This window comes from Neopsephotus bourkii, unplaced genomic scaffold, assembly GCF_033783945.1.
Source record: "Neopsephotus bourkii isolate Nb327-2 ecotype Australia unplaced genomic scaffold, CSIRO-AGI_Nbou_v1 NB_655, whole genome shotgun sequence".
Taxonomy (NCBI): domain Eukaryota; kingdom Metazoa; phylum Chordata; class Aves; order Psittaciformes; family Psittacidae; genus Neopsephotus; species Neopsephotus bourkii.
This window is the reverse complement of record NW_026901154.1, coordinates 5,237-20,324: the sequence shown is the minus strand read 5'-3', so window position 1 is coordinate 20,324 and position 15,088 is coordinate 5,237. Positions and strand designations below refer to the sequence as shown.

Below are 15,088 nucleotides of genomic sequence, written 5' to 3'. Positions count from 1 at the left end.
AGGGCCTTGCACGGGGGCCTTGCACGGGGACCTTGCACTGGGGCCTTGCACGGGGGCCTTGCACGGGGGCCTTGCACGGGGGCCTTGCACCGGGGTCCTGCAGCACCGGTGCCTTGCACAGGGGCCTTGCACGAGGGATGCAGCAGGGGCCTTGCACAGGGGCCTTGCACGGGGGCCTTGCACTGGGGTCCTGCAGCACCGGCTCCTTGCACGGGGGCCTTGCACGGGGGATGCAGCGGGTGCGGGCCCGCGGGCGCAAGCTGAGCGTGCAAGGGCTGCGCTCGTGGTGCGAGGCTGGGGCCACGCGGGCGCCTTCACAGCCACAGCCCCTGTGCAGCACCCGTGGGGGGTGCAAGGGCGGCCTCGTGCACGCACGCGCCCGGGGCACGTTTGTGTGCGCGGCTCCACAGGTGGGTGTGCGACGGCAGCTGGGGGATGGGCTCTGTGTGTGTGAGTGTGCAAGTGCGTGTGTGTGTGTGTGTGCACGAATGTACATGTGTATGCAGGTGCAAGCACGTGTGTGCGTGTGTGTGCACATGTGCATGCACTGCAAGCACGTGCTTGCATGTACATGTATGTATGAATATACATGTGTATGCACATGCAAGCACATGTGTTTGCTCATGTGCACATGTGCATGCGCGTGCAAGCACGTGTGTGCATGTTCATGTGTGTGTGTACATGTGTGTATGAATATACGTGTATGCATGTGCAAGCACATGTGTGTGCGTGTGTGGACATGTGCATTGGTGTGCAAGCACGTGTATGCATGTACATGTATGTGTGTACATGTGTGTATGCATGTACATGTGTATGCATGCGCTTGCACATGTGAGTGCATGCACATGTGTAAATGTGCATGTGTGTTTCTACATGTGAGTGCACATGTATGTGCATGTTCGTGCACACGTGTTTGCATATGTGTGTGTATATGTGTGCTTGCACACATGTTTGCATGTGTGTGTACATGTGTGTGCGTATACGTGCGTAAGAGCACGTGTGTACATGTGCGTGTACATTTGCATGTGTGCATGTACATGTGTGTGCATACGTGAGTCCGCACACGTGTGTTTGCATGTCTGCGTGGACATATGTGTGCGTGTCCATGTGTGTGCATGTACATGTGTGTGCAAGTAAATGTGTGTACATGTGTGTGCATGTGTGTGCCCGTGTTTGCACGTATACGTGTACATGTGTGCGTGTACATATGTATGTACATGCGTGTGTGTGCACCCGTATGTTTGCATGTGTGCGTATACATGTGTGTGTGTTTACATGTGTGAAAGTGCACGTGTGCATATCCATGCACATGCGTGTGCATGTCCATGTGATCACACACGTGTGCGCGTGCAGGTGTGCGTGCCCATACGTGTGCTTGCACACGCGTGTGCAGGTCACTGACCTTTCGCCGCCTGCTGGATCTCTCCGGCGCCGGGGCCGGTTCCCCCCTCGGTGACCTCGGCGGGCCCTGGGGGAGGGGCGGGGTCACACGCGTGTGCACAGGCAGGAACTCACGCCCGGGGGGGGCCCCCCCCTTGCACAACGGGGGGGGGGGTGCGTGTGTGCGGGGGGGGATGGGACCGAGGGGGCCCCCTCAGTCCTCGTGCGGGGGGGGGCGCGTGTGCAGGGGCCTCGTGCCCGTGCAAGGAGCCGCCCCTCCCCCTCCCCTCCCCCTTCCCCTCCCCCCCCCCGTCCCCGCGCGAGGCGGCCGCCCCTCCCCCCCCGTGTCCACGAGCCACAGACACGATGCGGGGGAGGGGAGGGGGGTGGCGGTGACGCTGATGACGCCGGTGATGACGCTGGGGATGACGTCGGGGGGGGGTTGGTGATGGCGGTGAGGATGAGGATGGCGCGGGGGGGGGAGGGGGAGGGGTCGCGTCATTACCTTGGCCGGTGACTCGCAGGTGGGCGGGGCCTGGGGGGGCGGAGCCAAAGGAAAACGCGGGAAAAGCGGAAGTGGAAAAGGGAAAGTTCCGGGAGAAGAAAGTGAAAGTGGTGAAAGAGCGCGAGAGCGGCTTGGGGGGAGGGGGAAGGAACGAAAGTGAAAGTTATGGGGAGGGGGAACCGAAATGGGGGGGGAAAGGTGAAAGCGGTGGAGGAAAAAAGGAGGAAATGAGCGAAAAAAAGGAAAAAAAGAGAAATGGTGAAAAATGGAAAAGTGAAAGGGGAAAATGGGGAAAAAGGAGGAAAAAAGGGAAAAGAATCAAAGGGAAAGAAAGTGGCGAAAGGGAAAGTGAAAGAAAAGGGAAAGTCACGGGGAGGGGGATGGGAAAAATGGGAAATGAGAAAGGAGAAGTGAGGGAAAAGGGGAAATGAATCCAAGAAAGAGGCAAAAGAGACAAAAACGAGGAAAATGGTTTTTAAAAAGGAAAATAATGAAAAAGGAAAAATAATTTTGAAAGGGAAAATGGGAAAAAGGGGAAATGATGGAAAAAAGGGAAATTAAAGACGTGGGAAAGGTTAAAAGAGGGGAAATGTAAAGAAAGGGAAAATGACGTTTAAAGGGAAAATAAACCACGAAAATGATGAATTTTTAAAACAATTTAATAAAGGAAAATGAAGCAAAAGAGGAAAAGTATCAAGAAGGTAAAATAATTTTTAAATGGAAAACGGGAGAAAAGGGAAAATGGTGAAAAAGAAAAAATGATCAAAAAAGGAAAATGGTAAAAAATAGTAATAATAAAAAGACAAAAAATAAAAGGAACATAAGAAAAAAGGGAAAAAATAAAAAAGTTTAAAAGGAAAAAATTTTAAAAAGAAAATAAAAAAGAAAAATAAAAACAATTTTTAACGGGAAAATAGGAAAAAATGGGAAAATGATCGAAAAAGGGAAAAAGTTAAAAATGGGAAAAATAAAAATGTAAAAAGAAAAAATGAAAAAAGGGAAAATATAAAAAAGGGAAAATTTTAAAGGAAAAAATAAGAGGAAAAATAGAAAAAAGAAAAAGGGGCAAATTAAAAATTGGGAAATAGCAAAAAAAGGAAAAAATTATAAAAGGGAAAGAATACAATAGGGGGGAAATGTAAAAAGGGGAAAAATAAAAGAGAATAAAGAAAAAAGGGAAGAAATCAAAAAGGCGAAAATAAAAAAGTGAAATAATAAAAAAAGGGGGAAAAATGACAAAGCAAAATGTTAAAAAAGAGGAAAAACGATGAAAACTCTCAAAAAGAACTAAAAAAGCCGAATCCGGAGTTTCTGCCCAAAGGACGCGATCGCTTCCGAGCGCCCGGGAAGGGGGGGGGAGGGGCGGGGGGTGACGTCACCGCGGGCCGCGTCACAACTTAAAGCGCTTTAACTTGTGACGGCATCGAGCGATGCCGGGGTGGGGGCGGGGCGGGGCCAGGGGCGGGGGGGAGGGGCCAACATCGAACCCGCCCCTCCCCCCCCCCGCCTTTTCCCGCGGGTTTTTCCCCAACTCGTGGCGGGGAAAAAACCCCTCGAGGAGGGGGGTGGGGGAAAGGGGATGAGACACGGGGAGGGCGGGGCGAGCCTCGCGCGGGGACACGCCCCGCCCCTCGCCCCGCCCCGGCAGCGCCAACCCGCCTCCCTATTGGCTGCCGGGGCACCTTCGTTTGCATAACCCCGCCCCCTCGAACGCACAGCCCCCCGCGTGGATTCCTCGTTTGCATCGCGCCTTCCGTGGGGGGGGGGGAGGGGGATGGTGACGTCATGCGGGTGACGTCATTGGACGAGCCTCGTGCGTTGCACATGGCCCTGCTCTGGGCACCCTGAGCCTTGCCCCTGCCCTGCGCTAACCCTGCCCTGCACCCCCTTTGTGCCTTCTATAACCCCCCTTTCCCATTGCACAAACCCCCCTTGTCCCTTGCAAACCCCCCCCCTTTGTCCCTTGCAAACCCCCCTTTGTCCCTTGCAAACCCCCCTTTGTCCCATGCACAATCCCCACTGTCCCTTGCACACCCCTTGTCCCTTGCAAACCCCCCCTTATCCCCTTGCAAACCCCCCTTTGTCCCATGCACAATCCCCATTGTCCCTTGCACACCCCTCGTGCCTTGCACCCCCCGTCTCACCTTCCACAGCCGGTTCTTCCTCTGGGGGTCCAAGCAGCAGCAGGGGAAGGGCAGAGGTGACAGTGAGCGGGACCCTCGTGACCCCCCTGTGACACCAGCCCGACCCCGCGCCCTTGGGTGACCTTGGGGGGGGGTGGGGGCCACGAGGCTGGGCCTTGCACCCCGGTTGTGTTGTGGGGGGGGGGGTGTTGCACGCCCTGGTGCAATTTGCACACCATGACACAGGTCCGAGGGGTTTAATGCCTTTTGCACGCCCACAGGCACCCCACATCACACACAGCACCCATAGCACCCCATGGGGCGCTCCATAGCACCCCACTGCACCCCAGAAGGACCCTGCACCCTATGGGGCAGCCCACAGGTCCCTGCACCCTATGGGAGAGTCCTCCCACACACACCCCGTCCCATCCCCCTTCAAGGACGCGCCCGGTTTGACCGCTCCCCCCCAGCACCGCTCCCAGGCAACCGTCACCATGGCAACGGGTCAGGTGCCAGCATCACCATGGCAAAACAGCCCCAGCATCACCATAGCAACCCATCCCCTGCATCACCACGGTAAACCAGCCCCGGCATCACCATGGCAACCCATCCCCTGCATCACCATGGTAAACCAGCCCCGTCCTCACCATGGCAACCCATCCCCTGCATCACCATGGCAAACCAGCCCCGGCATCACCATGGCAACCCATCCCCTGCATCACCATGGCAAACCAGCCCCGGCATCACCATGGCAACCCATCCCCTGCATCACCATGGCAAAACAGCCCCAGCATCACCATGGCAACCCATCCCCTGCATCACCATGGCAAAACAGCCCCAGCATCACCATGGCAACCCATCCCCTGCATCACCATGGCAACCCATCCCCTGCATCACCATGGTAAACCAGCCCCGGCATCACCATAGCAACCCATCCCCTGCATCACCATGGTAAACCAGCCCCGGCATCACCATAGCAACCCATCCCCTGCATCACCATGGTAAACCAGCCCCGGCATCACCATAGCAACCCATCCCCTGCATCACCATGGTAAACCAGCCCCGGCATCACCATGGCAACCCATCCCCTGCATCACCATGGCAACCCATCCCCTGCATCACCATGGCAACCCATCCCCTGCATCACCATGGCAACAGGCCTGGGAGATGCTGTCGCTATGGCAATGCCGCCGGCTGTCACCGGTACTCAGCAGGGATGTGTGCAGGGGGGGCCTTGCACAAGGGGGACCTTGCACGAGGGCCTCAGGGGACACCCAGCTTTCGCCAGCACCTTGGGGTCACACAGGCCCTGGGGCCTTGCACGAGTGCCTGCAAGGGCACCAGGCCGTGCAACTCCACAAGGGCGTGCAAGGGCACATGGGGGTGCGAGGGGCCCCGGTTGTGCAACGGCACAAGGGCGTGCAAGGGTACCGGGACATGCGATTGCACAAGGGCGTGCAGAGGCACGGGGGGGGGCAAGGGTGTGCATGGGCACGAGGACATGGAGCAACTCAAGGATGTGGTGAGAGGTGTCCATGGGCAACAGCAGGACATGAGGGGATGGAGGAACACGAGGGGGCAGCCGTAAAGCAGCGCTGTCGGGATGCACAATGGGACCGAGAGGATGGGGACGGACACCAGGACACGAGGACGTGAGGACACCGGGACAGGAGGACGTGAGGACACCGGGACACGAGGACACCGGGACACGAGGACGTGAGGACACCGGGACACGAGGACACCGGGACACGAGGACGTGAGGACACCGGGACACGAGGACGTGAGGACACCGGGACACGAGGACGTGAGGACACCGGGACACGAGGACACCGGGACACGAGGACACCGGGACACGAGGACACCGGGACACGAGGACGTGAGGACACCGGGACATGAGGACACCGGGACACGAGGACGTGAGGACACCGGGACACGAGGACGTGAGGACACCGGGACACGAGGACGTGAGGACACCGGGACACGAGGACGTGAGGACACCGGGACACGAGGACGTGAGGACACCGGGACACGAGGACACCGGGACAGGAGGACGTGAGGACACCGGGACACGAGGATGTGAGGACACCGGGACACGAGGAGGTGAGGACACCGGGACACGAGGACGTGAGGACACCGGGACACGAGGACGTGAGGACACCGGGACACGAGGACGTGAGGACACCGGGACACGAGGACGTGAGGACACCGGGACACGAGGACGTGAGGACACCGGGACACGAGGACGTGAGGACACCGGGACACGAGGACGTGAGGACACCGGGACACGAGGACACCGGGACACGAGGACGTGAGGACATCGGGACACCGAGCAACGCAAGACCACGACACCACGAGCGTGTGCAACACCACCAGGACACGGACACGGCGAGACAACGGCCAGGACAGCGCGGGGCACAAAGGGGACGTGAGGACACGGAGAGTGGGAGTGTGAGGAGGTGCAAGAGCCCAGAGCCATGGTGGGACCGTGGCCACATGGTGAAGACGACATCCAGCACCATGGAGGCACCACAACAATGTCAATGCCATGATGTCCAACACCACAGAGATGTCAATGCCATGATGTCCAACACCACAAAGGTGTCAATGCCATGATGTCCAACACCACGATGTCAGTGCCATGATGTCCAACACCACAGAGATGTCAATGCCATGATGTCCAACACCACAACAATGTCAATGCCATGATGTCCAACACCACAGAGATGTCAATGCCATGATGTCCAACACCACAGAGATGTCAATGCCATGATGTCCAACACCACAGAGATGTCAATGCCCTGATGTCCAACACCACAACGATGTCAATGCTATGATACCCAACACCACAACGGTGTCAATGCCCTGATGTCCAACACCACAACGATGTCAATGCCATGATGTCCAACACCACAACGGTGTCAATGCCCTGATGTCCAACACCACAGAGATGTCAATGCCATGATGTCCAACACCACAACGATGTCAATGCCATGATGTCCAACACCACAACGATGTCAATGCCCTGATGTCCAACACCACAGAGATGTCAATGCCATGATGTCCAACACCACAACGATGTCAATGCCCTGATGTCCAACACCACAACGGTGTCAATGCCCTGATGTCCAACACCACAACGATGTCAATGCCAGGATGTCCAACACCACAACGGTGTCAATGCCAGGATGTCCAACACCACAACGATGTCAATGCCATGATGTCCAACACCACAGAGATGTCAATGCCCTGATGTCCAACACCACAACGATGTCAATGCCATGATGTCCAACACCACAACGGTGTCAATGCCATGATGTCCAACACCACAGAGATGTCAATGCCCTGATGTCCAACACCACAACGATGTCAATGCCATGATGTCCAACACCACAACGGTGTCAATGCCATGATGTCCAACACCACAGAGATGTCAATGCCCTGATGTCCAACACCACAACGATGTCAATGCCATGATGTCCAACACCACAACGGTGTCAATGCCATGATGTCCAACACCACAGAGATGTCAATGCCCTGATGTCCAACACCACAACGATGTCAATGCCATGATGTCCAACACCACAACGGTGTCAATGCCATGATGTCCAACACCACAGAGATGTCAATGCCCTGATGTCCAACACCACAACGATGTCAATGCCATGATGTCCAACACCACAACAATGTCAATGCCGTGATGTCCAACACCACAACAATGTCAATGCCATGATGTCCAACACCACAGAGATGTCAATGCCATGATGTCCAACACAACAACAGTGTCAATGCCATGATGTCCAACACCACAGCAATGTCAATGCCATGATGTCCAACACAACAATGTTAATGCCATGATGTCCAACACCACAGAGATGTCAATGCCATGATGTCCAACACCACAACAGTGTCAATGCCAGGATGTCCAACACCACAACAATGTCAATGCCATGATGTCCAACACCACAGAGATGTCAATGCCATGATGTCCAGCACCACAATGATGTCAATGCCATGATGTCCAACACCACAACAATGTCAATGCCATGATGTCCAACACCACAGAGATGTCAATGCCATGATGTCCAGCACCACAACAATGTCAATGCCATGATGTCCAACACCACAGAGATGTCAATGCCATGATGTCCAACACCACAGAGATGTCAATGCCATGATGTCCAACACCACAGAGATGTCAATGCCCTGATGTCCAACACCACAACAATGTCAATGCCATGATGTCCAACACCACAGAGATGTCAATGCCCTGATGTCCAACACCACAACAGTGTCAATGCCATGATGTCCAACACCACAACAATGTCAATGCCATGATGTCCAACACCACAGAGATGTCAATGCCATGATGTCCAACACCACAACGATGTCAATGCCACGATGTCCAACACCAAAAGATGCGTGTTGATGTTGTTCACAAAGATGTCCTCCAGGAACATGAGGACAGCATCCAGCACCGTGAAGGAATCAGCACCACAAAGACGTCAACGCCATGAAGACATTGTCCAACACCATGAAGACATCACCCACATTATTGGAAGAATCCAATGCCATGAAGACATCAACACCACAAAGATGTCAACACCATGAAGGCGTTCAACACAATGACATCCTCCAATGCCTTGAAGACAATGTCCAGCACTGTGGAGGCATCCAGTGCCATGAAGGCATCAACACCACAAAGACATCTGACACCATGGAGGCATTGAATACCCTGAAGAAGACATTGTCCAGCACCACAATGAGGTTGCCCAACACCATGACGACATCATCCGACACCATGACAACGTCTTCCAACACCACGAAGGCATCAACACCACAAAATGTTAATGCCATGAAGATGTTGTCCAACACCATGAACATGTCCAAAGCCATGAAGACATTGTCTAACACATGGCAGCGTTGCCCAACACCATGAAGGCATCAACACCACAAAGATGTCAGTGCTATGAGGACGTCGGTGCCTTGAAGATATCTAATCTAATGCCATAAAACTATGAGGACATTGTCCCACACCATAGAGACATCCAATACCATGAAGACAGGAATACCATGAAGGCATCAATGCCATGAGGATGTCCAACACCGTTGCAACATCCAATGCCATGAAGGCAACATCCAACACCATAAAGATGTCAATGCCATGAAGACATTCAATGTTATGACAGTATCACCCAAGACCACAAAGATGTCATCCAATGCCATGAAGACATTGTCTAACACCATGAAGACGTCATCCAACAACATGACAGCGTCATCCAACGTCATGAAGCCATTGTCCAACACCATGAAGACATCACCCAGTGCCATGAAGCCATTGTTTAACACCATGAAGATGTCATCCAATGCCATGAAGACATTATCCAACACCATGAAGATGTCATCTAACACCATGACCGCATCATCCAATGCCATGAAGACACTGTCCAACACCATGAAGATGTCATCCAATGCCATAACAGCATCACCCAATGCCATGAAGACATGGTCCAACACCACAAAGACCTCATCCAACACCACGACGGCATCATCCAACACCATGAAGATGTCATCTAACACCATGACAGCATCATCCAATGCCATGAAGACACTGTCCAACAGCATGAAGATGTCATCCAATGCCATGAGAGCATCATCAACACGATGAAGACATGGTCCAATGCCATGAGAGCATCATCAACACGATGAAGACATGGTCCAACACCATGACAGCATCATCCGATGCCATGGAGACATTGTCTAACACCATGATGACGTCATCCAATGCCATGAGAGCATCATCTGATGCCATGAAGACATTATCCAACACCATGAAGATGTAATCTAAACCCATGATGGCATCATCCAATACCATGAAGACATTGTCCAACAGCATGAAGATGTCATCCAATGCCATAAAGACATTATCCAACACCTCAGAGACATCATCTAACACCATGACAGCGTCATCTGATGCCATGGAGACATTGTCTAACACCATGAAGATGTCAGCCAAAGCCATGACAGCGATATCCAATGCCATGAAGACATTATCCAACACCATGAAGACATCATCCAATGCCATGAAGACATTGTCCAACACCATGAAGACGCCATCCAATGCCATGAGGACATTGTCCAACACCATGAAGACACCATCCAATGCCACAAGGACATTGTCCAGCACCATGAAGACATCATCCAATGCCACGAACACATTGTCCAACACCATGAAGACGTCATCCAATGCCATGAGGACATTGTCCAACACCATGAAGACATCATCCAATGGCACGAGGACATTGTCCAACACCATGAAGACGCCATCCAATGCCACGAGGACATTGTCCAACACCATGAAGACGCCATCCAATGCCATGAGTACATGGTCCAACACCATGAAGACGCCATCCAATGCCACGAGTACATTGTCCGACACCATGAAGACGCCATCCAATGCCATGAAGACATTGCCCAACACCATGAAGACGCCACCCAATGCCACGAGGACATTGTCCAACACCATGAAGACGCCACCCAATGCCACGAAGACATTGTCCAACACCATGAAGACGCCATCCAATGCCATGAAGACATTGTCCAACACCATGAAGACGCCATCCAATGCCATGAAGACATTGTCCAACACCATGAAGACGCCATCCAATGCCACGAGGACATTGCCCAACACCATGAAGACGCCATCCAATGCCACGAGGACATTGCCCAACACCATGAAGACGCCATCCAATGCCACGAGGACATTGTCCAACACCATGAAGACGCCATCCAATGCCACGAGGACATTGTCCAACACCATGAAGACGCCACCCAATGCCATGAAGACATTGCCCAACACCATGAAGACGCCATCCAATGCCACGAGGACATTGTCCAACACCATGAAGACGCCATCCAATGCCACGAGGACATTGTCCAACACCATGAAGACGCCATCCAATGCCACGAGGACATTGTCCAACACCATGAAGACGCCATCCAATGCCACGAGGACATTGTCCAACACCATGAAGACGCCATCCAATGCCACGAGGACATTGTCCAACACCATGAAGACGCCATCCAATGCCATGAAGACATTGTCCAACACCATGAAGACGCCATCCAATGCCACGAGGACATTGTCCAACACCATGAAGACGCCATCCAATGCCATGAGGACATTGTCCAACACCATGAAGACGCCATCCAATGCCACGAGGACATTGTCCAACACCATGAAGACGCCATCCAATGCCATGAGGACATTGTCCAACACCATGAAGACGCCATCCAATGCCATGAGGACATTGTCCAACACCATGAAGACGCCATCCAATGCCACGAGGACATTGTCCAACACCATGAAGACGCCATCCAATGCCACGAGGACATTGTCCAACACCATGAAGACGCCATCCAATGCCATGAGGACATTGTCCAACACCATGAAGATGCCATCCAATGCCACGAGGACATTGTCCAACACCATGAAGACGCCATCCAATGCCACGAGGACATTGTCCAACACCATGAAGACGCCATCCAATGCCACGAGGACATTGTCCAACACCATGAAGACGCCATCCAATGCCATGAGGACATTGCCCAACACCATGAAGACGCCATCCAATGCCACGAGGACATTGTCCAACACCATGAAGACGCCATCCAATGCCATGGAGACATTGTCCAACACCATGAAGATGCCATCCAATGCCACGAGGACATTGTCCAACACCATGAAGACGCCATCCAATGCCACGAGGACATTGTCCAACACCATGAAGACGCCATCCAATGCCATGAAGACATCATCCAATGCCACGAGGACATTGTCCAACACCATGAAGACGCCATCCAATGCCACGAGGACATTGTCCAACACCATGAAGACGCCATCCAATGCCACGAGGACATTGTCCAACACCATGAAGACGCCATCCAATGCCAGGAAGACATTGTCCAACACCATGAAGACATCATCCAATGCCATGAAGACATTGTCCAGCACCATGAAGACGCCATCCAATGCCAGGAAGACATTGTCCAACACCATGAAGACATCATCCAATGCCATGAAGACATTGTCCAACACCATGAAGACGCCATCCAATGCCACGAGTACATTGTCCAACCCCACAAAGACAACGCCCAACCCCAGGATCACCCAAGGACACCCCCAACCCCAACCACCCAACCCCACCTGAACCCCTCAAGGCCCCGGTGTCCCCACCACCACCGCCCCCCCGTCACCGCTCACCTTCGGCGCAGAAGGGCCCGCGGTGCCCGGTGCCGGCGCAGTCGCACTGGGGCTCCCCTCGGCGCAGGGTGCAGCGGCCTCCGTGGGCGCAGGGCGGGTGGCGCGCGCAGCGCTCCTGCCCCTCTCCCCGCACGCCCTGGGCGCCCAGCAGCGCCGCGGGGACCTCGCCCACCTTCAGGTTGGCCACCCAGCCCCGGAAGGGGGCCTCGTACTTGACGGTGCTGAGGGTGAGCGCCGAGAGGCGCACGTCCGGCGGGATCCCCCCCACGAACAGGTCGCTGGCCACCAGCATCTCGGCGCGCTTGGAGCGCACGGCGCCGGCGCGCGCGTCCCCGTCCACGGCCAGCGCGGTCTCGCGCGCGTTGCGGGTCAGCAGCACCATGTGCCAGCGGCCGTCGCTCACCACCGCCGGCGGCTGCACCGTGGCCGGCTCGGCGCAGGCGATGGCGAAGCGCAGGCGCAGCCGCCCCTCGGCCACCAGCAGCTCCAGGAAGTCGCAGTTGCCGCCGTCGTCCAGGTAGAGCAGCAGGGCCCGGGTGATGTTGGTCTTGAAGCTGAAGCTCAGTTGAGCGCCGGCACCCGGCGCCCAACGCTCGTAACGCGCCCATTGGCCCGGGGCGCCCCCGAACTCCAGCGCGGCCCCCGAGGCTGCTGGGAGCAGGAGGGACCCCAAAGTCAGCAGCACCAAGCTCAGGTGGGGGCCTGAAGGGAGCCGGGGACATCGATGGGATGGGGGGGGGGTGTGGAAGTCCGGCTCTAAGTGGGCTGTGGGGCCCTGGGTGGACACAGAGTCTTGGGGGGCCTTCAAGTCCATGCGTGCCATGGGGCTGAGGTTGACCTTGGGCTCTACATGGGCCATGGGGCTGTGGTTGACCTTGGGCTCTACATGGGCCATGGGGCTGAGGTTGACCTTGGGCTCTACATGGGCCATGGGGCTGTGGTTGACCTTGGGCTCTACATGGGCCATGGGGCTGAGGTTGACCTTGGGCTCTACATGGGCCATGGGGCTGTGGTTGACCTTGGGCTCTACATGGGCCATGGGGCTGAGGTTGACCTTGGGCTCTACATGGGCCATGGGGCTGAGGTTGACCTTGGTCTCTAGATGGTCCTTGGAGGCTTGCTGGGCTCTGGGCTCTTGTTGGACCTTCAGAACTAGACGGGCCATGGGGCCTTGGTTGATCTCGGGCTCTAGGTGGCTGTTGGGGTCTTGGTTGGCCATTGGGCTTTCATGGGCCTTCATGTCTATATGGGCCATGGGGCTTTGGTGGGCCTTGGAGGCTCGGCTGGCCAAAGAGCCTTGGTGGACCATCGGGTCTAGGTGGGCTGTCGGGGCTTGGTTGACCTCAGGTTCAATACAGTCCTTAGAGCCTTGGTTGGCTGTGAGGCCTGGGGAGACCCTCACGTCGAACCGGGCCATGGAGCTGTCACTGACGCTGGCCTCCAGCCGGCCCTGCGAGCTTTGGGTGGCCTTGGGCTCTGCATGGTCCTCAGGGCCTTGATGAGCCACGGAGCCCTTGGTGGCCATTGAGCCTCGGATGGACGTGGAGTCTTGGCTGACCTCAGTCTTTAGATGGTCCTGGGACCCTTGGGTGGCCAAGGAGACCTGGAGGGCTTTAGTCTCTAGGTTGGTCATGGAGCCTTGGTTGGTCTTGGAGCTGTGGTTGGCCATGGAGCCCTGGTTGGCCATGGAGCCCTGATTGGCCATGGAGCCTTGGTTGGCCATGGAGCCTTGGGTGACCATGGAGCCCTGGTTGACCGTGGAGCCTTGGTTGACCGTGGAGCCTTGGTTGACCGTGGAGCCTTGGTTGACCATGGAGCTGTGGTTGTCCATGGAGGCCTGGTTGGTCATGGAGCCCTGGTTGACCATAGAGCCTTGGTTGGCCATGGAGCCCTGGTTGGCCATGGAGCTGTGGTTGGCCATGGAGCCCTGGTTGACCATAGAGCCTTGGTTGGCCATAGAGCCTTGGTTGGCCATAGAGCCTTGGTTGGCCATGGAGCCCTGGTTGGCCATGGAGCTGTGGTTGGCCATGGAGACTTGGTTGGCCATGGAGCCCTGGTTGGCCATGGAGTTGTGGTTGACCATAGAGCCTTGGTTGGCCATGGAGCCTTGGGTGGCCATGGAGCCCTGGTTGGCCATGGGGCCTTGGGTGGCCATGGAGCCCTGGTTGGCCATGGAGCCTTGGTTGACCATGGAGCTGTGGTTGGCCATGGAGCTGTGGTTGGCCATGGAGCCTTGGTTGGCCATGGAGCCCTGGTTGACCATGGAGCCCTGGTTGACCATAGAGCCTTGGTTGGCCATGGAGCCTTGGGTGGCCATGGAGCCCTGGTTGGCCATGGAGCCTTGGTTGGCCATGGAGCCTTGGGTGGCCATGGAGCCCTGGTTGACCATGGAGCCTTGGTTGGCCATGGAGCCTTGGTTGGCCATGGAGCCCTGGTTTACCATAGAGCCTTGGTTGGCCATGGAGCCTTGGGTGGCCATGGAGCCTTGGGTGGCCATGGAGCCTTGGTTGGCCATGGAGCCTTGGGTGGCCATGGAGCCTTGGTTGGCCATGGAGCCCTGGTTGGCTCCTGGGGTGGCCGCAGTCTCTGAGTGCCCCTTGGTGCCCATGTCCTGGGTCATGGGGGTCTCTCAGTGGGTTGGGGGGGGCCCTGCACGGGGGGGCCCGGGCACCCCCGTCCTTCACAGCCCCATGGCGGGTCCGGTGGGCACCTGTGGGGGGGGGGGAAGTGTGTTAAAGGGGGGGAGCCAATGGGGACCCCCTCCTTGTTCCAGCCCATAATAAGTCAGCGCTGGGGGTGCCGGTCACCGCAGCAACCGGG

General features: G+C 55.6%; 1 protein-coding gene across 19 annotated transcripts in view; it reads right to left on the bottom strand.

The window, feature by feature from the left end:
• Positions 1–13,159, bottom strand: part of LOC133211697 (neurexin-2-like) — a 77,860-nt gene extending 64,701 nt beyond the window's left edge. For 12 of the 19 annotated variants that reach the window (XM_061352266.1, XM_061352284.1, XM_061352275.1 and 9 more), the window contains exons 1-4: positions 12,269–13,159; positions 4,030–4,050; positions 1,886–1,915; positions 1,403–1,468 (exon numbers count right to left, since the gene is read on the bottom strand). In XM_061352266.1, the coding sequence (XP_061208250.1) occupies positions 1,403–1,468; positions 1,886–1,915; positions 4,030–4,050; positions 12,269–13,127 (976 nt within the window). In that variant the 5' untranslated portion in view covers positions 13,128–13,159. The remainder of the gene's footprint in view (positions 1–1,402; positions 1,469–1,885; positions 1,916–4,029; positions 4,051–12,268) is intronic. The other 7 variants (XM_061352273.1, XM_061352274.1, XM_061352281.1 and 4 more) reach the window with 2 other exon arrangements.
• Between the last annotated feature and the right edge of the window lie 1,929 nt (positions 13,160–15,088).